Genomic DNA, 27,700 nt, shown 5'->3' with positions numbered 1-27,700 from the left:
ACTGCCTCAGTATGGTCCCGCCCTTTTAGGGCCTGGGAATGACGTCAAAGCGGAGCTGTCAATCAGCCGATGAGCTGCTGCTGCTGCAGTGTCTAGAGAGACCGGTCCTGAGGCAAACGCTTGGAAGGTGAGGGCGCTGAGGTCGAACGGGCAGTGCTGGGCATCAGGATGCAACCTCTGTGTTCTATCTGATGCCTTAATATTTTTAATAATTGCAAGAGCTTCAGTTCGCTTGGTCCATATTAACCATAACCTTCATTTGACATAGGAGAGTTTTTTTGAGGGGGGACGTGGAGATGGCGTAAATGCTAGCAGGCTGGAGGGGGGTCAGGCATTGGGCAAATTGAAATAAGGTACCTCATGGTTTCTCTGAATATTTTAAAATGTCTCCGTCCATGTTATTTATGTTATTGGTGGTTGTTGAGGGATGCTGGAAGTGATGATGGTTCTCTCTCTGGTTCATTCATTCTGGGTTGCTGCAGCGTCTATACCTGTCATTGCATCTGCTCTCAGCTCCAGTAACAGAAGGCAGCGACCTTCCTGAGGGTTGTGCTGGACCACTCTCGCTGCTTTTTACTCTCGAAGCAGAGACACTGACACCAGTACCATCGCCTTGTGCCTCCCCACTGCAGACAGACTGAAGGGGGAGGAGATGGCGGAGGGGGGGAAGGGGGAAGAGATTGATATATTTCCCATTGACACATTGGTCGCGCTGGATAAATTGTGGCAGAAATTAATAATTTACAGTATGAACCGTGAGATGCATGTATTATGTATTCATTGCTACATGCAATGGGCAGTAAATACAACGTATCCTTATGTGAATTAACACCTCGAGTGTAGTAAGAAAATGGTTACTGAGCTACGTTTCTCGTCCGAAAGAGGACAAGCGAGCCCCAGCTGGATTGCAGTGGATTTGTGCTGGAGGAATTTGTCCCCCATTTTATTTATAATCTGCCCAATAGAGGGCACATGGCGTTTAGATGAGGGAAAGAAAGGGTTTATAAACAGCATTTTGCTTTGAGATGCATTAGTCTCTGCCTGTCAGAGGGCTTCTGGTTAGCAGTCAATGTTGTCGCTTGATTTAAGTTACGACTAAACTAGACAAAAATCAATCTCATTCTAAACACTCAAGTGATGTATATTAATTGTGCCAGCTGTTCTTAATGTGTCCTTTGTAACTATTAGTACCCCAGTGTTATACAGTGACAGACCTGTCCCCACCAGTCCTATACCCCAGTGTTATTCAGTGACAGACCTGTCACCACCAGTACTATACCCCAGTGTTATACAGTGACAGACCTGTCCCCACCAGTGGTATACCCCAGTGTTATACAGTGACAGATCCATCCCCACCAGTACTGTACCCCAGAGTTGTACAGTGACAGACCTGTCCCCACAAGTACTGTACCCCAGTGTTATACAGTGACAGACCTGTCCCCACCAGTACTGTACCCCAGTGTTATACAGAGAAAGAGAGACCTGACTCAACCTGTAACTGTACCCTTCAGCTGTTTTTTAAATTGCTGTTTTTTCTCTTTTCTGCTGTTTGTGGGAGCTTGCTGTGCACAAACCACTGCCATATTGTGTACATTATAATGGTTCTGCATTCAGTAAGCTATTGATCTGGAGTGTAGCATTGTTAAATGAACTGCTTTATAAATAGGTCCTTCTTCCTGAAGAAGGGCTTATGCCCGAAACGTCGATTCTCCTGCTCCTCAGATGCTGCCTGACCTGCTGTGTGTTTTTGCAGCACCACATTTTTCAACCTTTGATACTTGGCAATGTAATGAGGCCATTCAGCCTCTTAAGAATGTTCCTCCATTCGCTAAGATCTTTACTGGTCTGTAGCTTAACTGCATTTACCTTTTGTTTCAGAATGCATCTGCCCTTTGTGTAATAAAAACTATTAGTAACAATTTTGAGATTTTCAATTTGCTTTAATATACTTCAGCAGGGGGCGTTCTTGGTTTTGCTATATTTTTCATTTAAATGTCCTAAATATAATCTCCCCTTAATTTGGGAAATGTTCCCTTTCATTGAAAAATTGTTGTTCTGCTATTTAAGTAGCTGAGTGTAGAAGCCAGGGAGATATGGACCAATTCATGTAACATCTGTTGTTGAGATATTGTTAGAGTCTGTAATTAAGGACAGAGTGACTGAACATCTTGAGAATGCTCAGCTGATCAGATAGAGCTAGCATGGATTTGCAAAGGGCAGTTTGTACCTGGTAAATCCAATGAATTTTTTTTGGAAATAACTAATGTAGTGCAAAGTGGGTTGTCTATGGGTGTTATATTCATTTACAAAGGCATTTGACAAAGTCCCTTGAAAGAGACTGTTAATTAAGATTGAAGCTCATTGAATTGAAGACAAATTGTTGAGCCTTTTGGGAAATTGGTTGAATAGCAGGAGATGGAGAGTAAGGATAAATGACAGGGCAGGTTGTAACTGATGATGTTCTGCATGAATCTGCGTTCAGGCAGTTGCTCACTCTTTAAAGAGAGAAGAAACAGCCTTGCTGGGTGAGCTCTTACCCTCTCTGCCCAAACACCTGGGTCTTCAGATTGACCTGATTCAGTCAACTGAGTAATGACAAAATGTGGAGTGATGTTGGGTTTGAGCACAGTATATTATTTAAAATTTCAGACATGGGATATGGACATCACTGGCTGGGCCCAGTATTTGTTGCCCGTCCCAAGTTACCACTGAGAAACAATGTGGTGAGGAACCACCTTCTTAAATCAAAGGAGAAGGATTTATTGACTTTGAAGGGAGGTGCAATGTAAGAATTTGAGAAATAAACTTCAAGCAAAGGTCTTAAAAATGTGTTGCTGGAAAAGCGCAGCAGATCAGGCAGCATCAAAGGAACAGGAGAATTGACGTTTCGGGCATAAGCCCTTCTTCAGGAATGAGGAGGGTGTGCCAAGCAGGCTGAGATAAAAGGTAGGGTGGAGGGACTTGTGGGAGGGGCGTTGGGAATGCGATAGGTGGAAGGAAGTTAAGGTGATGGTGATAGGCCGCAGAGGGGGTGGGGGCGGAGAGGTCAGGAAGAAGATTGCAGGTCAAGAAGGCGGTGCTGAGTCTGAGGGTTGGGACTGAGAAAAGGTGGGGGGGAGGGGAAATGAGGAAGCTGGAGAAATCTGCATTCATCCCTTGTGGTTGGAGGGTTCCGAGGTGGAAGATGAGGTGCTCTTCCTCCAGGCGTCGAGTTGCCATGGTCTGGCGATGGAGGAGGCCAAGGACCTGCATGTCCTTGGCGGAGTGGGAGAGGGAGTTAAAGTGTTCAGCCACAGGGCGGTTGGGTTGGTTGGTGCGGGTGTAAGGTCACATGGCTAGGGAAGTGTCTAAGAATTTCGGTAATTTGATCTAAGCTTTCAAGATAAAGGTGAACAGTGAGGTTAGATTGGGAGCTGTCAGCCCGTCCCAAGATACCACTGAGAAACAAGATGGTGAGGAACCACCTTCTTAAATCAAAGGAGAAGGATTTATTGACTTTGAAGGGAGGTGCAATGTAAGAATCTGAGAATTAAACTTCAAGGGAAGGTCACATGGCTCGGGAAGTGTCTAAGAATTTTGGTAATTTGATCTAAGCTTTCAAGATAAAGGTGAACAGTGAGGTTAGATTGGGAGCTGTCAGGTATCAGGATAGTCTCGGACTAGGGACAGCATCTACAAAATCAAAGTCAGACATTTCACATGGAGTTTGAAAAGATATTATTGGCAGTTGATGTTCGATTGGTTGTTAATTTTGAAGCTAATGTTGATCATTTTTTGTTGACTAAAGGTAATTAGAGAAAGTGGGGTAGTGGGGGGTTGGATAAAGTTTGGCAATGTGTCTCCCATGATCTCATTCAATGTCAGAACAGGCTGAAGCTTGCAAATGCCGCCTTCCTGCACTTATATCCCTGTCAGTTCTTCCTTAGTCAGAACATTGTTAGATTAAATCCCACTCCAGAAACTACTGAGGGAGTGCTGTTTTGTGGATGTAATGTCAAGCTGAGGCCACAGCTGCTTCTCCCCCCCCCCCCCCCCCCCCACTCACCCTGGGTGGAAGGAGGAGATTCTTTGTGAAAAAGAAATGGTGAGTCATGCCTGATCATTGTTTATCCCTTGTCTGCCATTGTTAACCTGCACAACACCAGGTTATACTCCAACAGGTTTATTTGGAAGCACTAGCTTTCAAAGCGCTCAACCACTGGATGCAGGAGCAGTGCTTCAAAAGCTAGTGCATTCACATAAACCTGTTGGACTATAACCTGGTGTTGTGTGATTTTTAACTTTGTACACACCAATCTAACACCAGCACCTCCACTTCATCATTAAACTGGATCTCATCCATATTGCATCTTGCTGGATTATGAGATATGGCTATGCACAAATTGGTATTGTTCCAGAGTCCTTGTTTGAAAAGTGCATCACTAACCCTTCTCCCCCCGCCCCAAAAAAAGTATTACCCAGCAATCTGGCGCCCAGTTTCCCCCGACTCGTGTGAAAGTAGCAAGTGAGCATTGGCAGATCGCATCCCAATGGGGAATTGCACCAAAGCTTAGACCCTGTCCTCACTCATTGTAGGGCTTGTTGATGTGGAGGTGCTGGTGTTGGACAAGGTCAAAAGTCACACAGCGCCAGGTTAGAGTGCAACCAGTTTATTTGCAATCTCAAGCTTTCGGTGTGCTGCTACTTTGTCAAGTCACTTCACCTGACAAAGGAGCAGCACTCCGAATGCCTGAGATTTCAAATAAACCTGTTGGACTATAACCTGGTATCGTGTGACTTCTGACAGGAATCTGCCAGTTTTCCAGCCTCAACTACTGGGCAGAGATTGAGGACAGGGATTCTGACTGAGTTGTTCCCCCGCAATCCCATTCTGTTTCACTTTCAGGAGGCATTCCTTGAGAATTGTTGTCTTCTTGCCCCTTGTTAAAAAATTCTATCTGCTGGCATAAGCTTGACTGCTGTGAGCAGCAAATCCCAGTGGCTGAGATCCCCTTTGGGGGGAGAGTCAGTGCAAAAGGTTTACTCGATTGATCCTGGGTATGGAGGGACTGCCTTCTGAGGAGAGCTTGAGTAGATTTAGTCTGTACTAGCTGGGGTTTGGAAGAATGAGAGGAGATCTTATTGAAACATATGAGATTCTTCGCGAGTTAGACAGGGGAGATTTGGAGAGGTTGTTTCCCCTTGTAGGAAAGTCTCTAGGGCATCATCTCAGAATAAGGGGTCACCCATTTGAGACAGAGATGAAGAGAAATTTATTCTCTGAAGGGAGTGAATGTGTGAAATTCTTCACCGCAGAAGTTTGTTGAGGCTGGGTCATTAAGTATATTCAAGACTGCGATGGACAGACTTTATCAATAAGGGGAATCAAGGTTATGGGGAAGGGCAGGAAAGTGAGTTGAGAATCATCAAATCAGCTATGATCTCATTGAACGGCAGAGCAGATTTGATGGGCTGAATGAGCTGTTTTGTTCCATTCCTGATGAAGGGATTTTGCCAGGAATGCCGATTTTCTTGCTCCTCATATGCTGCCTGATCCGCTGTACTTTTACAGCACCATTTCAGTCTTGATTCTAATGTCCAGCGTCTGCAGTACCTGCTTCTGCCTGTTTTGTTCCAACATCTTATTGTTCCTATCATTGGTTACCTGCGGAGAAGGGAAATGAGCAAGTGAGAGACCTGCTCCTGGGACTGCTCCTGGCCCTGACCATGGAGACCACCCACACGTCCTACCATCGAGATACCAATTGAATTTCGCCAGTCAGATGGCCTGCCTGTTTCCCTCAGCCGTGTTTACACCTGGACGGGTTGTGAGCAGCACTCACTGTGATGTTTCAGGCCTACTTGCAAGAATGGTGAGCTTTGCCAACTCCTCAGCCCAAATTTAATTCATCTAATCTTGATGAAATTCTTGTGACATTTAAAATGGGGAGGTCTGTAATCTGTTTGAACAGTCGTGACAGAGTTATCCTCACTGTGTGGCCATCCAACCAACAGTATCCATGGTAACCTTGTGTGACCCTGCCCCCACACTACCGCCGTCACCACCACTACAGATATCTGGAGTAACTTTATGTGACCCCATCCACAATCACTGGTTTCCATGGTAACTTTGCAACTCCTCCCCAACCACCAGTATCCATGATGTACCTCAGCTGCCTGTATCCATGGTAGCCCCATATGATGATTCTCTTGCTGGTGTCTAATGTTGGGCAGCCACAGTGGATGAGTGTACCACTTTGGTAATCGTTGGTTTCCATGGTGACAGTGCCTGTTGCCCTGGTGACCTGCAGTATCCATGGCAAAGTGAAATTCTCACAGCAAGCCTGCAAAGGTCTGAGCTGTCAGGAGCCTTTGTCACAGCTGACTTGCTGTTGATGTTTCATCTGTGTTGAGTTGACTCATGGCTTGTTCCCCATCTTGTAACAGCACTGGATCACAGCTTAACACTGAAGCCTGGAGGAGGAGTGGGAAGAGACAGAGAGCTTCCTGGGGGTGGATGAGAAAGTCTGTGCTTCCTATGATTTGTTGGAAAGAAATAAATTGCATTTAATCAGCACCTTTCATCACATTTAAAAGGCATCTGGATGGGAATATGAATAGGAGGGGTTTAGAGGGATATGAGCCAAGTGCTGGCAAATGAGACTAGATTTATTTCGGAGATCTGGTCAACATGAACAAGTTGGACACAAGGTCTGTGCTGAACATCTCAATAACTCTATGATTTCAGATGAGGCCTTTACAGCCACTGATGTACTTTTGAAACATAAATTGCACATGGTATAATAGAGATTATAATACAGTAACAAGCCACTCAACCCAGTGTGAGTCTAGTCTACATGAGTCTCTTTCCATTTTATTTCATCTCATCCTTGTTAACATCTAGTAGGGTCTGGCAGGGACACCAGAGACCAAGTGGGATGGTATGCTGGACTTCTTTGTATAAGTTGCAATAAAACTCTGACTGGAAAGGTATATACTTAGTCTCTGTCTAATAACCTGGTGTTTAACAATGTTTCCAGCATACTCTCCCCTTTGTATGTACCTAGCATCAATTTAAAAGAAAGAAAGACAAATCTAAGGTAAGTGAGGAGTTCCAGAAAATTCCAAGTTCTCCACCATAAGGCATTTTTGTATACATTAACAGGATGAAAGCTAGGCAGCATTTATTGCCCATCCCTAATTGTTAAGAGTCCACTTAAGGAGTCTGGAGTCACATGTAGACTAAACCAGCTGAGGCTGGCAGATTTCTTCCCCTGCAGGCATTAGTGAACCAGATGGGTTTTTCCTCGACACTCAACAATGGTTTCTTGATTCCAGTTGTTGTATTGAATTCAGATTCCACAATCTGCTGTGGTAGAATTTGAGCCCAGATCCCTAGAACGTGATGTGGGTCTCTGGGTTAACTAGGAGAAAGTGAGGACTGCAGATGCTGGAGATCAGAGCTGAAAAATGTGTTGCTGGAAAAGCGCAGCAGGTCAGGCAGCATCCAAGGAGCAGGAGAATCGACGTTTTGGGCATAAGCCCTTCTTCAGGAAGGGTCTGGGTTAACTGTCCAGCGATACCATTAGGCTATTTCCTCCCTTCATAGAGCCAAGGCTGTGAGAGAGGAAAGAGCAAAGCTCTGTGAAACCACAGTAGGCAACTTTGAGTAACAGGATTAGTGGTGCTGGAAGAGCACAGCAGTTCAGGCAGCATCCAACGAGCAGCGAAATCAACGTTTCGGGCAAAAGCCCTTCATCAGGAATAACTTTGAGTAACAGTCCGGCAATATCTGTTTTAAAATTCTCAAACTTGAACTCCGACATCTGTGGCCCCACCCCTCCTTATCAGTTGAACCCACTCTGGCCAACAACCCTCTAAGAACTTTCTGCTCTTCTAATTCTGACCTTCTTCTGAAATATTTCCAGCCAGAATTGGAAAACTCTAATCTGTTCATGTATGTATGAATGACTTGGATCAGGGACGTGAATGTACTGTTGCCAAATTTGCAGATTACACAAAAATAGCTGCTAAGGCAAGTGATGAAGAAGACGTGAAGTATTTGCAGAGAGAAGTAATGATAGGATAGACAAATGGACAAACATTTGGCAGATAGAATATAAAATGGTGAAATGTGAGGTTCTGCGTTTTGGTCAGAAGAACGCAAGGAGCTGAACATTATTTACATTAATAATATTTATCATTATTTCCAAAAAGCTACAGGACAGAGGGATAAAACAAAGCACAATGGATGTTGGAAATCTGAAACAAGAATAGAAAGTGTTAGATAAACTCAGCAGGTCTGGCAGCCTCTGAGAAGAAACCAGAGTTAGTGGTTTGAGTCCGGTGACTGATTTCTGATGAAGAGTCACTACACTCAACACGTTATCTCTATTTTCTTCACACAAACCTGCGAGTTTCTCCAGCGACATCTGCTTTTGGAGTTCATAGGACATAGAATTGGTGGATTTGGGAGTCCATAGAACAAAGAAAGAACAAAGAAAATTTACAGCCCAGGAACAAGCCCTTCGGCCCTCCAAGCGTGAGCCGATCCAAATTCACTGTCTAAACCTATTGCCTAAATCCTAGCATCTGTATCCCTCTGCTCCCCACCTACTCATGCATCTGTCCAGATGCACCTTAAGTGAATAAATAAATCCTTGCCCGTGACACTCAAAAAGTTAGCATCCAAGTTCAGTGGGTCACAGTAAAGGCAAATGTACTGTTGGCCTTTGTTTCAAAGGGAATGGGATTTTTAAAAAAAACAAAGATACAAGACCACATCTCGAATATTGTGAGCAGTTTTGGTCCCCTTATTGAAAGAAAAATATACTGGCATTGCAGGCAGTCCAGAGAATGTTCGCTAGGCTGACCTCTGGTATGGAGGAACGGTCTTATAAGTAGAACTTGACTAGACTACTTATTAGAATTTAGAAGCATGAGAGGCAACCTTATTGAAATAGACAAAATTCTTTGGGAGCATCACCAGGGTAGATGTGGAAAGGTTGTTTCCTTTTGTAGGAAAGTCTAGGGCCAGAGGGCACCATCTCATAACAAGGACTCATCCGTTTTTGGACAGAGATGAGAAGGAATTTGTTCTCTTGGAGTATATTGAGTCTGTGGAATTCTTTACCATAGAGGGCTGCTGAGGCTGGGTCATTCAGTATATTCAAGGCTGAGATAGAGAGTTTTTTTTTAATCAGTAAGGGAATCAAGGATTGTGGGGAAAAGACAAGAAAGTGGAATTGAGGATTATCAGATCAACCATAATCGCAGTGTATAGTGGCACAGGATATAGAAGGTTTGTTATAAAGAAAGGCTGGGACTGTTTTTTTACTGGAGCATAGGAGGTTAAGAGGCAATCTGATAGACACTTGTAAAATAATGAGAGATATAGATAGAGAATGGTTGTTGTCTTTTCCTTGGGATGGGGAACTTCAAGAATAGGGGATACGTTTTTGAGTTGAGAGGAGAGAGATTTAAAAGACATGAGGCAATTTTTTTACACACAGGATGGTTCGCATGTGGAATGAACTTCCTGAGAAAGTGGTGGATGCGATACAATTATAACATTTAAAACACATTTGGATAGATACACGAATAGGAAAGATTTGGAGGGATATGAGCCAGGAGTAAGCAGGTAGGACTGGTTTAGTTTGGGATTATGTTCGGCATGGATTGGTTGGACCAAAGGGTCTGTTTCCATGCTGTCTGACTCTATGACTATGACCTTATGGCCTACTTGTGCTCCGGTATCTTGTGGCCTGCCTAGCCTGTTAACAAAGGCTGCAATGAACATAAGAGAACATGGCAAATAGGTGCAAGAGTAGGCCATTCAGCCCATCAAGCCTGTCTCACCCCTCAACAAGATAATGGATAATCCTAAACTTTAACACCATTTCCCCACACTATATTGTTAATATTGCGATATTACTGATATCCTTAATACCTAGGTAAAGGCATGGGACAGTGCAACTTGTAAATATTGTAAAAAATGCAATATGATTGACTCCGAGTTGCCATAGTGTCTAGCCATACTTGAAAAGGTTAAACGGGTTTGGACCTTACTCACTGGGATTTAGAAGAATCAGATTATCTCATTGAGATATACCGAATTCTTAAGGGGCTTGACAGAGTAAATGCTGAGAGGATGTTTCCCCTCGTGGGGAGAGTCTAGGACCAGAGGGCATAGTCTCAGAATAAAGGGTAGCAATTTAAGACTGAGATGAGGAGGAACCTCTTCTCTGAGGGGTGTAAGTCTTTGGAATTCTTTGCCGCTGAGAGCTGTGGAGCAGAGTCCTTGTGTACTTTTAAGGTAGATTTTTGATCAGTCAAGAGTTACAGGGAAAGGGTAGGAAAGTAGATATGAGGAATGTCAGATCAGCCATGAATGGCAAAGTAGGATTAAGGGGCTGAATGGCCTACTCTTCCTATCTGTTATGGTCTTGTAGCATAGAAGAGGCCATTTGAGTCGAGCTGACCTCACCACATGAACCAGGAAGTCCCTCAGTTGTACAGGGCTGGGCAATAAATGCTGACCTCAATGGTACTGCTCAGAAGAGGCCATTTGAGTCTGAGCTGACCTCACCACATGAACCAGGAAGTCCCTCAGTTGTACAGGGCTGGGCAATAAATGCTGACCTCAATGGTACTGCCCACACCCTGTGAACCAGCTGAGCAAGTCAGAATTGTGTCTCATGTGGTTTCCATTACTTAGGCGAGCTTTCCAGTCCTGTGCCAATGGAGTGCCATGTAGTAAATTAAAAAGGGTGTTGTCTCAATTTCCTGGTAAATATTCTTTGCCAAACCAGTACCATCACTAAAAGAATAATCCTTCGCGTGATAAATACCTCAATACTTTAGAATGTAAACCAGTTACACATAACTGAGAAATAGTTACAGAAAGATTTTTGAGTGGCAGTGATGATGTTGACGCAATGAGATTAGATTCCCTACAGTGTGGAAGCAGGCCCTTTGGCACAACCAGGGAGCTTGGAAATCGACGTTTCGGGCAAAAGCCCTTCATCATTTCGAAGCTCCTTGGATGCTGCCTGAACTGCTGTGCTCTTCCAGCACCACTAATCCAGAATCTGGTTTCCAGCATCTGCAGTCATTGTATTAACCTTTGGCACAACCAGTCCACACCAACCCTCCAAAGAGTAACCCACCCAGACCCATTTACCCTCTGACTAATGTACCTAGCACTATGGGCAATTTAGCATGGCCAATTCACCTGACCAGCACATCTTTGGACTGTGGGAAGAAACCGGGGCACCCAGAGGAAACCCAGACACTGGGAGAATATGCAAATTCCACATAGACTGTCACCCAAACCAGGTACCCTGGTGCTGTGAGGCAGCAGTGCTAACCACTGAGTCACCATGCCACCAATGAGTTAACATGGTAGAGAGCAGAGTAGCTTTCTATTTGTCAGTTCTCCCGAATCCAACAGATACAGTGAAATGAGAGAGTGTTCCTCCAGGACCGAGGGTGCTACATGGACAGCACAACCTACGTGATCATGCACGGCATAAAGAGTGCAAGGGACAAGCAAACATCTGTTGGTATTATTCATACAAACTTCTGGAAAGTCTTTGATTCCATGTCTGAAATGAGACTGGGAACAAAAGTTGACTCCCATGGAATTGAAGACAAATTATTGACCAAGTTAGGAAGTTGCTGAATAACAGGAGACAGAGGGCAGGGTTAATGGGCAGGTATTGAATTGACAGGAAGTGTTTGATGTTCCACAAAGATCTGTGTTAGTGCCTCAACTATTGACATTTTTTGAATGACTTAGAGACAAAAAAGCACATGCTCAAATTGAACAATGGCATAAAGGTTAACGGCATTGTAGACTGACTTTGTCGAAGGCAGCATAAGATCAGAGATATCGATTGTGTTAATGCACTGGCAAAACCACAGCAATTTCAGTGTCGAGAAGTGAGAGATGGACCATTTTAGACCTTATGAAAAAGACTTTCTAAGTAGTGTAAAAATAGAAGCATTGGAGGCTCAAATTTACTGTGCATGTGTGTGTGAGTGTGTGTGCGTGCGTGTGCGTGTCTGTGTTTGTGTTTAGTCCGGTCCAGAGATCATTAACAGATCGTGCAGAGGTACAGCAAATTAACAAAAACCCAGTTGAATGCTTGCCTTTCTGTCCAGCGAATTGGAATACAAGGGGTTTGAAATCATGCTGCAAAGCCCTGGGTGGATCACATCTGGACTTCAACACATCTCAGTAAAATGTCACTTGGAGTGAAGCATAAATTTTCCAGGACAATACCTCTTTCTCTTGGGGACTGCACGTAGAAACTAGACTTAGGCCTGGAACTGTAAAGGTCAAGCAATGGTTCAGTTGAAGATTTCAAGTCAGTAAGGGAAACAGGCTAGGATGGATTTTTCCTTATTCATTCACAGGATGAGGGCATCACTGGCTAGGCCAGCATTTATTGCCCATCCCTAATTGCCCAGAGGGCAGTTAAGAGTCAATCACATGGTTGTGAGTCTGGAGTCACATGTAGGCCAGACACCGATGGTGATTTCCTTCCTGAAAGGATAGTAGTGAACTAGGTAGGTTTTTCCCAACATCAACAATAATTTCATTGTCATCATTAGACACTCAATTGAATTCAAATTCCACCACCTGCCATGGGTGGGATTGAAACTCAGGTTCCCAGAACATTATCTGGGTCGCTGGATTAGCAGTCCAATGATAAAACTACTAAACCAATCTTTTCCCAGGAGCTAGATGGAGAAAGGCTACTCCGGCTGGTTTGGGCATCTAAGACTAGGGATGGGGTGAGTTGGGAGGATGGAAGACAAAGTCTCAAAATTTGTAGTGAGATGTAACTACATGTCTCCATACAAAGGGTGGTAAGAATTTGAAAGTCTCTTCCACAAACAACAATGGATGCTGGATCAATTCTTAGTTTTCAATCTGTGACCGATGGATTTTAAATATTCAAAAACCCTAAGGAATTTGTGACATTAGTGAGTATATGATACTAGGTCACAGAATCTCATTGAATAGAGGAACAGACTTGGGGGGTTAAATGGGTGTTCTTGTATTTGTGTGTACTAGCCTAGGCTAGTTGGGCCAAATGGCCTGTTGGTGTGGTGTGTATGCTGGGAATACTGCCAGTAGGATCCAGCATTGCAGCACTGCCTCCTGCCCTTGGCTCCGTAGAACCTGTGTGTGTAATTCACCGTGCAAGAGATGTTTCAGGTTGATTCTGGGAGCAATGAGAAGTGAGAAGTCCAAATGATTTAGCTGCACAGATGTAGCTAAGGTGAATAATTCTGCTTTATGTAGATGGCTTCGGCTACAGATCCACGCTTTGGACAGAAAGAATCTGCAGATCAGAACTTTGATTACATGTTCAAGATCCTGATCATTGGGAACAGCAGTGTTGGTAAAACGTCATTCCTGTTTCGATATGCTGATGATTCCTTCACTCCAGCATTTGTCAGTACAGTTGGAATTGACTTCAAAGTGAAGACTATTTACAGGAATGAAAAGAGGATTAAGCTGCAGATCTGGGTGAGTGGTTACATTTACCTTTCTGCCTTTATTATCACAGCTCACCCTCCAACTACCACCATCACCATAACATCCTCCAACCCTTGAAACTACTGAAAACTCTAGACTCCATCAATCATGTGACAACGTATCCTCTAATTCCTTCACTTCACCAATGACTCTGCAATTCCCTCCTAAAACATTTCCATTTCTTTCTTCCTTTTAACAAATTCCTTAAAACTTGCCTCTTTGATCAAGCTTTCCGACACTTATTCTAATATCTCCATCTTTGTCTCCAATGTGTGTTGTGTTTGCTTGATAAACGTCCCAAAGTACTTAGCCAGATGTTTAACTACTTTGAAAATGTAAGTGGAATACAAGTCGCTGTTGTTAATAAACCAGTAACTGAGCAAAAGAGGGGGCTGAACCGAAGTAGGAGCAGGTCATTGCAGATGCTGGAATCTGGACTGAAAACAAAAAATGCTGGGGATCCCAGTGGGTCAAGCAGCATCCGTGGAGAGAGAGCAAGGTAACATTTTGAGCCTAGATGACTCTTCTTCAGAGCTGGGTTGAATTCCTGTGTCAGAGCTCTGATGGAGAGTCATCTAGACTCAAAACTGGACTGTCTCCAAGGATGCTGCCTGACCTGCTCTGATTTCCAGCTTTTTTTGTTTTTAGCTCAGCTTAGTCCCTTCCTTTTGCTCGAAGGGAATAATGAATGTTCTTCTGCTTTTCCTCCTTCAGGACACAGCTGGTCAGGAGCGATACAGAACCATCACCACAGCTTATTATCGTGGTGCAATGGGCTTTATCTTGATGTATGATATTACTAACGAAGAATCCTTCAATGCTGTCCAGGACTGGTATGTAATTTGTGGTTCAAGTTGAATTATGTAAGTCCTAGTATCTTCCAGTGCAGGAAGAGACCATTCAGCCTATCCTGAGTCTGCCAACTGTTTGAAAAAGCTATCTCCAATTAATCTTGCTCTCCTTTTCCTTCCTGTAGCCATGTAATTTTCTTTCCTTTGAACATTTATGCCCTTTTCCTTTGGAAAGTTAAGATTGAATCTGCTTCCACTGCACTTTCAGGCAGTGAATTCCACTCACAGTGGGTGAAAGGTAAAGCTGCCATTGACCCATTCTCTCATTAGATTACTTACAGTGTGGAAACAGGCCCTTCGGCCCAACAAGTCCACATCGACCTGCGGAAGCGTAACCCACCCAGACCCATTCTCCTACATTTACCCTTTCATCTAACACTACGGGCAATTTTAGCATGGCCAATTCACCTAACCTACACCTTCTTTGGATTGTGGGAGGAAACCGGAGCACCGAGAGGAAACCCACGCAGACACGGGGAGAATGTGCAAACTCCACACAGAGAGTCGCCTGAGGCAGGAATTGAACCTGGGTCTCTGGCACTGTGAGGCAGCAGTGCTAACCACTGTGCCACCGTGCCGCCCACATTAGGGAGACACAACTGGTTTAACCTGAGGGTCATTGTGTGTCAGAGGAGGGGAGAGGTTGAGAATGAGAGTCCGTCATGGTAACCTCAGCAGCTACAGGAATTGAAGCCATACATGTTGGCATCACTCTGTATTGAAGCCAGCCATCCAGCTAACTGTGCCACTGGGCCATGTTTAATCCCCTTTACCAAGGATTTCTGTCCACAAGGTGTCTGCTCCTAAAAGAGGCTGTTTCCATGGTAACAACGCATAAATGAGTAGCAATAGTAAAAGAAAGAACTTGCACTTCTGTAACACCCAAAGGTTTAGAGGGATATGAGCCAAACACAGGTAAATGGGACCAGTTCAGTTTAGGAAACCTGGTCGACATGGACGAGTTGGGCCGAAGGGTCTTTTACCATGCTGTATGACTCAAAGGCTCTTCCACAATGTCAGGATATCCCAAAGAACTTTACCACCAATGAGGTACATTTAAAAATGTAGTCAGTGTTATAACGAGAAATGTGGTGACCAGTTTACACGTAGCACTCCAACAAACAGCCATCTGTGAAATGACAGGACAGTCTGAATTAGTCATATGGGTTGAGAAATAAATATATGACACCAGAGAAGTCTCTCTGAGTGAGATCCTGCTGTGCATAAGTTGACTGCACCATTGCCTACATTACAACAGTGACAGCACGGCATTGGCTGTAAGCACTTTAGGATATGCCGAGGTTGTGGAAAATGACAGTAGAAGATTCCTTTCTAAATGATTAAAGATATTTATAAACAAATCTCTGGTATCCCATTAGCTGGTCCCCTTAATTGAACAATTAATACCAAGGATGCATAATTTTAAGGTGAAGGGTAGGAGGTTTAGAGGGGATTTGAGGAAAGTGGTGGGGGTCTGGAATGCACTGCCTGCGAGAATAGTCATTAGAGTCAGCGTTATAAAGCACAGAAACAGACCTTTTGGTCCAACCCGTCCATGCCAGCCAAGTTTCCCAAACTAAACTAGTTCCCCTTTCCTGTCACTGGTCCATATCCCTCTAAACCTTTCTTATTCATGTACCTGTCCAAACTTCTTTTAAATGTTGTATCAGCATCTACCACTTCCTCTGGAAGTTCATTCCACATACAAACCACCCTCTGTGTGAAAGTTTTGCCGCTCAGGTCCCTTTTGAATCTTTCTCCTCTCACCCTTAAGGACCCTCTAGTTTTGAATTCCCCTACCATGGGGAAAAGACCTTTTGCTATTCACCTTATCCATGCCCCACATGACTTTATAAACCTCTGTAAGGTCACCCCTCAACCTCCCATGCTCCAGTGAAAAAAGTCCCAGCCTATCCTTATAACTGAACCCTCCTGCTGCCGCAAAACCTCGATTATCCAAACACCTCAGGTGGGGAGTATTTTGTTCGGATAATCGAATGTTCAGATAATCGAATGGCAGATAACACAGTTTAGCCAAGCATCAGGACCTTGTGATGTAGTTTGGATGATCGAATGCCGGATAATCGAGGTTCCTCTGTATATCGTTTCTGAACCCTCTCCAACTTAAGAAGTTTGGACAGGTACATGAATAAGAAAGGTTTAGAGGGATATGGACCAGTGACAGGAAAGGGGAACTAGTTTAGTTTGGGAAACTTGGCTGGCATGGACGGGTTGGACCTATAGCAGGGCAACCAGAACTGGACACCATACTCTAAAAGTGGCCTCACCAACGTCCTGTACAACCTCAAGCTGAGGTGGGGAAACTCTCAATCACTTTTTTTAAAATGTACTTGGATGAGCACTTGAAATGCCATAACACTGAAGGCTATGAAGCTAATGAGGATTTTGAGAAGTTTTAGTCAGTGTAGATTTGATGGGTCAGAGGGTCTCTTGTGTCCTGTATGATTCTAATATCCACCCCATGACTCTTTGCTATTAATGGTAAACTGGTTAACCCTGTGAAGAGACCTTCCTCAAGAACAATTACAACATTTAAAAAACATCTGAATGGGTATATGAATAGGAAGGTTTTGGACGGACAAGGGCCAAGTGCTGGAAAATGGGACTGAATTAATTTAGGATATCTGGTTGGCATGGTCGAGTTGGACCGAAGGGTCTGTTTCCGTACTGTACATGTCTACGGCTGTAACCTGTTGACTGTTTTTGCTCCTCCAGGATGTTAATTGCTTTGATCTCTGTCTCTCACAGGTCAACCCAAATTAAGACCTACTCCTGGGACAATGCTCAGGTCTTACTGGTTGGAAATAAGTGTGACATGGAGGATGAGCGGGTAGTTTTAGCGGAGGGAGGGAAGCAGTTGGCTGATCACCTAGGTAAGACAACCAATAGAAATGCTGTTACTATACAAGGTTCTGGTCAGATCCTACCAACAACAACAACTTCTATTTCTATAGAACCTGTGTCAAAGAGTCCCAAGATGCTTCGCATGAAAAATCTCCCACAAAACCTACCATGCACGCTGTTAGGGCTGACAAATATAAGGCTGATTGATTGATGAAGGAGGTAGGTTTTTAAGGAGTGTCAGAGTAGATTTAGATTTAGGTTTTATTGCCACGTGCACTTCAGTACAAGAGTACAGTGAAAAATGTACAATGTCACCATTCCCAGTGTCCTTGTTGGTACATAGGTACCGAGGTCCAAAAAATAGAAAATTAAAGAAATAAGTTTTAAAAAGTCCATCACTACAGTTCTTTTTAGTATAAAGTAGAAAAACTAAAATAAACTTAGAAGTTAAACATTACACTCCAGAAGTGAGGTTGTTGGCGGGGGGGGGGGTGCGACGTGGGGGAAGTTGTAAGGAGGGTCTGCCAGACTCTTGGCTCTGAGGCAGTGGTCATAGCCTCCAGGAACACGGAAACCGGATCAGAATCGGAGGAGTGCAGAAATCCCAGAGGTTTGCCGAGCTAGAGGCGATTGCAGGGTCAGGGAGAGGTAAGACTGCGGAAGAGTTTGAAAGTGAACATGAGAATGTTAGAATCGATTACAGTTTGAGGTATTACTGGGCGAGGAGCCAGTGTAGGTTGAAGGGGTGGGGCTTTCTGGTGGGTGAGTTGGACTTGGTGAAGGTGAGGATCTAGATGGTGCAGGAACTGTGATTTTGCACAAATTTGAGTTTGTGTACAGTTCAGGGTACCTTGATAACGGGGGAATGTTAACACCTTTTGGAGAGAGAGCTGAACGTATGAAAATCATTCCAGATTTCAGGAAGCTACAAGGCCAGCTGTGAATAAGATAAAGTCAGAAGTCACACGATTCCAGGTTATAGTCCAACAGGTTTACTTGAAATCACAACATCAGGTCACTTCACCTACCTTTTTAAGAGTAGTTAATTGACCGTAACGTGCTTTGAGACTTCCTGAGTGTGCTGCTCTTTACCTGTTTCCTCTCACTCCCCTGTTGTCACTCACTGAGTTCTGATGGGGACTTACTGCCTGCTGTAGCTTTACTTTTCCCTTTGGATTACAGGGTTTGAGTTCTTTGAAGCCAGCGCCAAGGACAACATCAATGTCAAGCAAACGTTTGAGCGGCTGGTGGACATCATTTGTGAAAAGATGTCGGAGAGCTTAGACACAGCAGACCCTGCTGTGACTGGGACCAAGCAGGGGACACAGCTGAATGAGCAGCCAGCACCCCCTCACCAGGACTGTGGCTGTTAGACACACACCCCAGGAAACAAGCCCCAACACCTCCCTTTATTTCACGTTTTCCTCTTTATCTCTGTGTCTCTGTCTATACACCCCCCCCCAACCCCTTCCCCATCACCTTCCAGCCCTACCCTCCTCCCTCTCCCTTTGAGAAAAAAACAAGAAGGTGTGTGCACACAACCAAATGGACAGAAATGTTAAGGGCCAGAGGATGATATGTGATATCCTTATGATTTAATCCTAAAACAGAAACAACAAATAGAACAGCCTGAGGTGTGATTGGATCGCACAGGTATGTGAAACATTTAAAACTCATCCAGTATTGTTCTGTTTCTCACACTTGCCCGCTCCTTCCTGCCCACACCCAGACAGACCCTGGTTATAACAATGGTGAACTAGAGCATCTGTGACAATCATTATTTGGTTTACAAAGGGTTGGTTAGAAAGCTGTCTGCTTCTCTACCCTTCCCTGCACCTTAGCTCCCTGACACTGTTCTATTTGAGGAGGAAGGTAAAGTATTTTTGCAATGCATATTTATTCTCATGTGTGAAAACTAACCTTGTGCCATCTCTGATACACCTTGAGTCTGTGAATCCATGTGATGCCCACACGTGTCTCTGTGTATCTCAGTGTTTGTGTCTCTCTCACATTCTCCTGCTGTTTCTCCTTTACTGTAGCTCTTCATTTTTCACAAATGTATCACTGTCACTGAACTGTAAGTACGTGCACACACACAAAACCACAACAAGATTCTGCCTTTGACCAGTTGCCACAGATATTTGGATAGAGGTGACTTACTTATTACAGTACATGAGCCAGCCTTAAAGCACACAGCACTACATCCTTACCAACCAACACCACAATGCCACCCTTTCCAATCAGCCTAGGCTTTCCTGCACATCCTGGTAAGACTGTAACAACAAACACAAATTGGCTTTGTTTCTAGAAAAATAGAACCGAAAAGCAGAGTTGTTACGTTAACCCAGATAGAACCTTAGTTAAATTGCACCCACAGCACCAGGCACTATACAACAAGAAGGATATAGAGGCACAGGAAAGGGTACAACAAGGTTTAGAAAATGGAACCTGTACTGAGAGGATACACTGCCTGGAAAGGCTGAACTGATTGGTCACAGCTTTTCATCTCTAGAAAAATGAAGGTTTTGGATAAAGGGGTAACAACGGGGTCTTTAAATTTCTGAATGGATTAGGATCAGGTTGTGGGGCAGGAAGGTGGTGTGTGTGTGTGTGTGTAAGTGCACACGCGTGGCCAGGAACAGCAGAAAGGCCTGTGATTTCTGAGAGAACGTTCCTACTTATAGGGGGCGCCAGATACAAGTGGTCTTGATAGAAGATTGTCAGAATCGAATCAGGAATTCTGGAGAATCTTCCTTCTCCAGAGGGTGATTGAGTGGAGAAACCACTTCCGTGAGTGCAGTTGATGCAAATAGTGTTCAAGGAAAAGTAGATAAATGCATGAGAGTGTGTGGCATAGAACGATGGACTCAGGTGCAAGAGCTCATGGAACATAGGCACCAGCATGGATCAGTTGGGCTGAAAGGCCTATTTTTGGGCCACACATTCCATGTAGGCAGTTCGGCCCTCCAAGGTACAGGTCACTTTCTGGAGTGATCCTCCTCCTTTGTGCTAATTCACCTGAAGGCAGTGGGTCACCCTGTTCCCTTGGTGACATTTGAAACTTCATTCTCAGGCGATGACCTTTGTAGGCAAGCCCAGGGTTCACTGCCCATGCAACTGGCTGTCACCATGTCAACAATATGGCTTCCTGGGCCACGTCAACCCCTCGCTATAGTCATGTAAGAACCTGAACATAAAGGCTAGGGTTAGCACAAGCAGCAAGAACCTAACTGATTTCCAGTGTCCCATTAAGGGCAAACAGCTGCCATTCTTCCCCACACTGGGCCTACACGGGACTCCAATTCCACAGTCAGTCTGGTTGGCACTGAACTGCCCTATGATGAGACTGAGCAAAAAACGGTGTTAGTGCAGCTCCATGTACTGTCAGAGAGATTAACCTGTATCACATAGTAAACTGTACTCTAGTACCTCACCATTAACTTATAAACCATACCTCACCATAGTACCACCTCACTGATAAAACAAGGGGTCAGATTGGCTGATAAAATGGCATTCAATGTTAATTATTAATAAGATCATAAGATGTAGGAACAGAATTAGGCCTCTCAGCCCATTGAGTCAGGCTGATATGTTTCTAAACCCCATTATTCTGACTTATCTTCATAACCGTTACTAACCAAGAACCTATCTCTGTCTTGAATACACTCAATGACTTGGCCTCCATAGCCCTCTGTGGCAATGAGTTCCACAGATTCACCACCACCTGGCTGAAGAAATTCCCTCTTATGTCAGTTCGAACAGGATTTCCCTTCACTCTAAGGCTGTGCCCTCAGGTTCTAGTCCTAAGTCGCGTGTTTAAACAAAAGCACCACAATCCTATCACAATTGTGTTCAGTCATTGGCCTGTCAATCCAATGTCTCCATTTGTTCAGCTCTGATGCTAGCCACTGCTGTGGGATCCTCGTGCTGTACTGCAAGGGTTTAGAGCCTTGAGGTCAACTGACCTTTCTGGTAAAGGTAAAGATGTTGGTGCTATGTCTGCAAAATGCTTGCCCTGATGTTACAGGCTGTGGGTGAAGTTTATGTTGCCGAGCAGTCAACATTCACTTCTGTCGGTAGCCATCTTTGATATCTAAATCGTTAGCTCACCCCTCTGCCGTTCCCGGCCCCTGCCAACACCATGCCATACCCTCGCTCTCTTTGCTCCAGAGAGTGTGGTGGAAACAGTGAGGGATGTGACTCCAGGAGCTATTTCCCATGGTCACATCGCCCAGTGCTGGGACATTTGCCACAGGTCAGCCTCAAGTCAACTTTACCCTCCATTCATAATCCAGTTTGTCCCTCTGAGCCACACTCCAATTATCAGAAAAACTCAATAGATTTGCATGCATTCTTTCAGATAAAACCTGCTGTCCTTGTCTGGTCTGTGCCTTCAGGTCCAGTCCAAAGCCAACCCAGTTTAAAGAATCATAGAGTCATAGAGATGTGCAAAATGGAGAGAGACCCTTCAGTCCAACCCATTCATGCCAACCAGATATCTGAAATTAATCTAGTCCCATTGCCAGCATTTGGTCTGTTTCCCTCTAAACCCTACCTCTTCAGATGCCCAGATGCCTTTTAAATGTTGTAATAGTACCAGCCTGCATCACCTCCTCTGGCAGCTCATTCCATACATGCATCACCCTTTGTGTGAAACATTTGCCCTTTGGGTCCCTTTTAAATCTTTCCCCTCTCACCTTAAATCTGTGCCCTTAGTTCTGGATTCCCCTACTCTGGTGAAAAGACCTTGGCTATTCACCCTATCTATGTCCCTCATGATTTTATAAACCTCTTGTCAGGTCACCTCTCAGCCTCTGATGCTCCAGGGACAACAGCCCCAGCCCATTCAGCCTCTTCCTTATAGCTGAAACCCTCCAACCCTGGCAACATCCTTGTAAATTGTTGACACTTAAGCGCACTCAAGTTGTAAACTGATACAAAATGTACGGCCACCACCTGCCCCAGCTTTCCGAGACACAGATAATAAATGCCGGCCTTGCCTGCCAAGCCTGAGAATGAACTTTTAATAATTGGAGTGAAGCATTTCTTAACCCTCTCTCCTGGTAAATTAAATCAAGCCTCACCCGAGAAGTGGAAACTCCAGGAATTGGAGTCTGAGGCGGTGGTCTGTGTTTGATTTAATATTCTCACTGGTTGATCGTGGCCCCAGTTTTTCTGAGTTGCACTGGAGGAGGGAAGTTGTCACATAGCATGTCACACCTTATGAACAAGAAGTGCGGAAAAATCGGGGGAGAAAACAGCTCTATATATAAGGTCTTCCTTATTGTATATAAGTGTAAATAGCCAGATTATTAGTCAGTGTGAGCTTGTATTGTCTAGTAGGTGTCTAAATATCCTCAGCACAACATTGCACCATTTTATTAGCTTGTGACTGCTTTTTCCTTTAAAGCACTGAGTTAACCACTGTACAATTCTTTTTCTTAAAGAAAACTATTGAAAAGCAATATAGAAGTTTTGAAATGGGCTTTATGTAAAGTGTGTGTGTGTTTGTGTGTGTGTGTGTGTGTGTGTGTAAAAGAAGAAAATTAATCCCAATAAATCCAAATGTTAAATTTTTGTTTCCTATGGATAAGATTTGTGTTGTTGCTTTTGGCATCTAGCAGTTCCCCACTTTTAGGAGACTTCCACAGTTTTGTCTTCATTGAAAACTTTTTATTTTGTTTGAAGTTTTTAAAGTTTTTAAATTGTTGAATGTGCCTAGAGAGGGAGTATGATCTTCTAAGGCAGGTCTCTGAGGCTCATGAGGTGGGGAGCTAATTGCTGGGTTATGAGGAGATAAAAAGCCTGGTTAGGTTGGACCAGGATATCCAGGCTTGACCCCAAGATCAGGGGGACAGTGGGAGCTTGCTTTGCTATGGCATGTGAACTACTAGCTATGCACTGGGCCACAAAATGTGAAGCTCGACAGATTTCTGCAATTCAATATATCCAATTGCCTTTAAATTTGGGTGTTCAGTGCAAGGAGTTGCAATACAGGTTTCATCACCATACAAGTGTTGTTGATTAGCCAGGCTGGGTTTGAATGGGCAGTTTAGAAAAAGCTTTATTCTGTATCTCATCAGTAACTGTCCTGGGAGTGTTAGATGGGTCAGCGTAGAGGAAGCTGTACTCTGTCTCTAACCCCACGCTGTCCCTATCCCGGGAGTGTTTAATGGGGACAGTGTCGAGAGAACTTTATTTTGAGTTTGCTTTTAGTTCAAAAGAGTAGAGGCAGCTTTTGTTTTAGCTTAAAACACTAGAGGGAGGTTTATACAGTATCTTGCCCAATGTTGTACCTATCCAGGGAGTATTGATGAAGACAAAATGGATGCTTCACTTCCAGTTTAAAAGAGTAGAGGGAGCTTTACTGTGTATATAACCCCTGGGCTGTCCTGGTCCTGGGAGTGTTTAATGGGGACAGTGTCGAGGAGTCTAACTCCATGCTGTCCCTGAGCTGACCAGTTGTGTGTTCAGCACTCCTTGTCTGTTGCTGTTGCCTGGATGGAGACTGCACTGAGTTGGATGATGATGTCAGAGGAATTCTAACCTTCACTCTCTTGTGCTTTCATCTCCAAGAATCCGCTTCTAAAATTCCCTGGATTTGCAATAAACATTCTCTCAGTCTCTGGGGGAACTTGGTTGTTGAAGGTCAACAGGTTTAGTCTGAGCTTCTGTGAATATCATTCAGAGAATTAGTCAGTTCACTGTCGCCCAGTGCCACCCCAGGTCAGAGATAATGTGCCCCCCCCCTCTCCCCCAGGATATAGTAAAAGGAGTCACTTGGAGATGGTGGTATTGTACAATATTGCAAGTATCCACTGTATTATTCAATGCCTAGTGCCTTCTTGCTCTTGGGCCCTGTGTAGGGTTGTGAGAATGGATGAATGTTGTGAGGGTTTCTTGGGTTCCTTTTGAGTGCTGGCAGTGTTTGTACTGAATCTTCACTTGGCATTTAATGGTCCACAATAGAGGAGTATGTTGTGGAGGCATTTAGTCCTCTGTGTCATTCTGTGCTTTATGTTCTTGCTCGAGGATGAAGACAATGTGTGTGGATTTCCCCAGCATTAATGTCAGGGAATTAGCCCCAGTAATTTCATACATGAGAGCAGTTATTGTGCAGATATCTCTCTTGATGATACCTTTGAAACTGAGCTAGAATAAAAGGTCGAGAGAGAGAGAGACTGATGAATGTATCGATGAGGGTTTATAATGTTCAGGACCACACAACCTTTTTGGAATTTTTGGACTTTGGGTGCTCACCATTTGGTCCTCTAATGGGAATGGCTTGTCTCTTCCTCATTCAGTATTCCTCATGCATCCAGATTAATTGGGCAGAGTTAGACATTTGATGTCCTCAGTCAGGGCCCAAGACACTCTGTGAGAATGATCCTGATCGGGAAAACATACAGGAGAATTCTCAGGCTGGATATCGTGGTTATCTCTATTCCTGTCTTTCCCCCCACCCCACTCCGTGATCAAGCAGTTACTTGAGTTAATTTCTCTCTCTGCCCGGCCGAGCACAAAGCTGTTGAAGTCTGTAGATAATCTCTTTGTTTGTTCTTGTTTTGTGGAATGTGCTATTTCTCACAATATGGAATTTCTGTGGTGTTGGTTGATAGCAAAGGTTTCTTTCACCAGAACAAAACACTTAAAGAAAAAGTTATATTTAAAAAGAAAAGTGTCAAAAACTAGGCTGTGAATGATGCTCAGTTTATGTATTAAGAAATTCTGTTGTGTAAAATATTAAAATCTATTAAAATTACCATGTTTTGTTTCTTTATTCTTGCTAAGAATATAATGGTGCTCTTGATAGCAGACTGTGCGTGGAACAGCAAGATTCCAGGTCGTAGGAGCAGAACCTGGAATCTTTCATGAAAACAACAAATGCTGGAGATCACAGTGGGTCAGCCAACATCCACGGAGGGAGAGCAGGCTAAGATTTAATGTCTAGATAACTCTTCATCAGACTCATCTAGACTCACTGAGATCTCCAACATTTGTTGTTTTCATGAAAGATTCCAGGTTCTGTTATTCTGGCCCATGGCAGCAATTTTCAGCAAGAACAGAGTTTATAGAGGGCTGTTACCATTGGTCAGAATGCTTCTGAGCATTTTGTAGGAACAGGACCCCCTGTCAAGATGGGGGAGGGCTGAAATCCGGTTTAAAATGAGGAAATCTGCTCAAAGTTACAGATTTGATCAAATCATCGGAGATTATCTTAGGCAGGAACGGCAATTCAGCTGCATGAGGCTGCACAGTAGTTCCCATTGAAGGAGTAAGAGTCAGTCAGTGCTGGAGCAGAGTTAAGACAGGGTAAGAAATTCCTAGTCCTTCCACATGTGCTCTGGAGGAACAACCCTTCCCCTCCACTTGATCCTTAAGGAAATTCCAAATCAACAGGGAATTGAAACAGTGGATTTGTTTGGACCTCTCCTGATGCCTCCATTTCAAGCCCATCCTGACAGAGAGGATATTCCTGCTCACACCTTGATACACATCGGTTTGTTTAATGTCACAAGTTCTGGAAATACTTGCTGCTTTCATTTGGTCTCCCCTATCACCTCCTTCCCCCATAAGCTCATCTGATTTCACCCAATCACTAACAATTAAAATGGGCAGCACAGTGTCCAGACATGAATCTGCTAAATATTTGGATCTTATGGCCATTATAACATATTAAGCACAAAGTAACCCAAAGAATATGGCTATACTAGTCTGAAAATGTCTGATCTCAAAGGCTAAGCAGACTCTGGCCTGGTTAGTACTTGAATGGGAGACCGCCTGGGAATACCAGGTGCAGTAGGAGAGCTGGTGTATGGGAGAAGGATTTCACATTTTTGGATCATTGGAATCTCTTTTGGGGTAGAAGTGACCTGTACAAGAAGGACGGATTGCACCTAAATTGGAAGGGGACTAATATACTGGCAGGGAGATTTGCGAGAACTGCTTGGGAGGATTTAAACTAGTAAGGTGGGAGAGTGGGACCCAGGGAGATAGTGAGGAAAGAGATTGATCTGAGATGGGTACAGCTGAGAACAGAAGTGAGTCAACCAGGTAGCAGGCAGGCACAAGGTAGCACTAATAAATTAAACTGCATTTATTTCAATGCAAGGGGCCTAACAGGGAAGGCAGATGAACTCAGGGCATGGTTAGGAACATGGGACTGGGATATCATAGCAATTACAGAAACATGGCTCAGGGATGGGCAGGACTGGCAGTTTAGTGTCCCAGGATACAAATGCTACAGGAATGATAGAAAGGGAGGCAAGAGTGGAGGGGGAGTGGCATTTTTGAAAAGGGATAGCATTACAGCTGTGCTGAGGGAGGATATTCCTGGAAATACATCCAGGGAAGTTATTTGGGTGGAACTGAGAAATAAGAAAGGGATGATCATCTTATTGGGATTGTATTATAGACCCTCCAGTAGTCAGAGGGAAATTGAGAAACAAACTTGTTCGGAGATTTCAGCTATCTGTAAGAATAATAGGGTAGTTATGGTTAGGGATTTTAACTTTCCAAACATCGATTGGGACTGCCATAGTGTTAAAGGTTTAGATGAGGAGGAATTTCTTAAGTGTGTACAAGACAATTTTCTGATTCAGTATGTGGATGTACCTACTAGAGAAGGTACACAACTTGACCTACTCTTGGGAAATAAGGCAGGGCAGGTGACTGAGGTGTCAGTGGGGGAGCACTTTGGGACCAGCGACCATAATTCTATTTGTTTTAAAATAGTGATGGAAAAGGATAGACCAGATCTAAAAGTTGAAGTTCTAAATTGGAGAAAGGCCAATTTTGACGGTATTAGGCAAGAACTTTTGAAAGCTGATTGGAGGCAGATGTTCGCAGGTAAAGGGATGACTGGGAAATAGGAAGCCTTCAGAAATGAGATAACAAGAATCCAGAGAAAGTATATTCCTGTCAGGGTGAAGGGAAAGGCTGGTAGGCATAGGGAATGCTGGATGACTAAAGAAATTGAGGGTTTGGTTAAGAAAAAGAAGGAAGCATATGTAAAATATAGACAGGATAGATCAAGTGAATCCTTAGAAGAGTATAAAGGAAGTAGGAGTATACTTAAGAGGGAAACCAGGAGGGCAAAAAGGGGACATGAGATAGCTTTGGCAAATACAATTAAGGAGAATCCAAAAGGTTTTTACAAATATATTAAGGACAAAAGGGTAACTAGGGAGAGAATAGGGCCCCTCAAAGATCAGCAAGGCGGCCTTTGTGTGGAGCCACAGAAAATGGGGGAGATACTAAATGAATATTTTGCATCAGTATTTACTGTGGAAAAGGATATAGAAGATATAGACTGTAGGGAAATAGATGGTAACATCTTGCAAAAATGTCCAGATTACAGAGGAGGAAGTGCTGGATGTCTTGAAAGGGTTAAAGACCATAAGACATAGGAGTGGAAGTAAGGCCATTCGGCCCATCGAGTCAACTCCGCTAT

General features: G+C 43.9%; 1 protein-coding gene across 1 annotated transcript; it reads left to right on the top strand.

Annotated features, from left to right (window-relative positions):
* Positions 1–19: 19 nt before the first annotated feature.
* Positions 20–25,009, top strand: LOC140494793 (ras-related protein Rab-3A). Its single transcript, XM_072594391.1, has 5 exons — positions 20–127; positions 13,295–13,522; positions 14,246–14,364; positions 17,152–17,276; positions 18,430–25,009. Exons 2-5 carry the CDS (start codon positions 13,295–13,297, stop codon positions 18,618–18,620), a joined length of 663 nt encoding a protein of 220 aa, XP_072450492.1. The 5' UTR covers positions 20–127; the 3' UTR covers positions 18,621–25,009.
* Positions 25,010–27,700: the final 2,691 nt, after the last annotated feature.

The sequence above is a fragment of the Chiloscyllium punctatum genome, chromosome 24 (genome assembly GCF_047496795.1).
Source record: "Chiloscyllium punctatum isolate Juve2018m chromosome 24, sChiPun1.3, whole genome shotgun sequence".
NCBI classification, from domain to species: Eukaryota; Metazoa; Chordata; class Chondrichthyes; order Orectolobiformes; family Hemiscylliidae; genus Chiloscyllium; species Chiloscyllium punctatum.
This window is presented reverse-complemented; position numbering and strand designations above follow the sequence as displayed.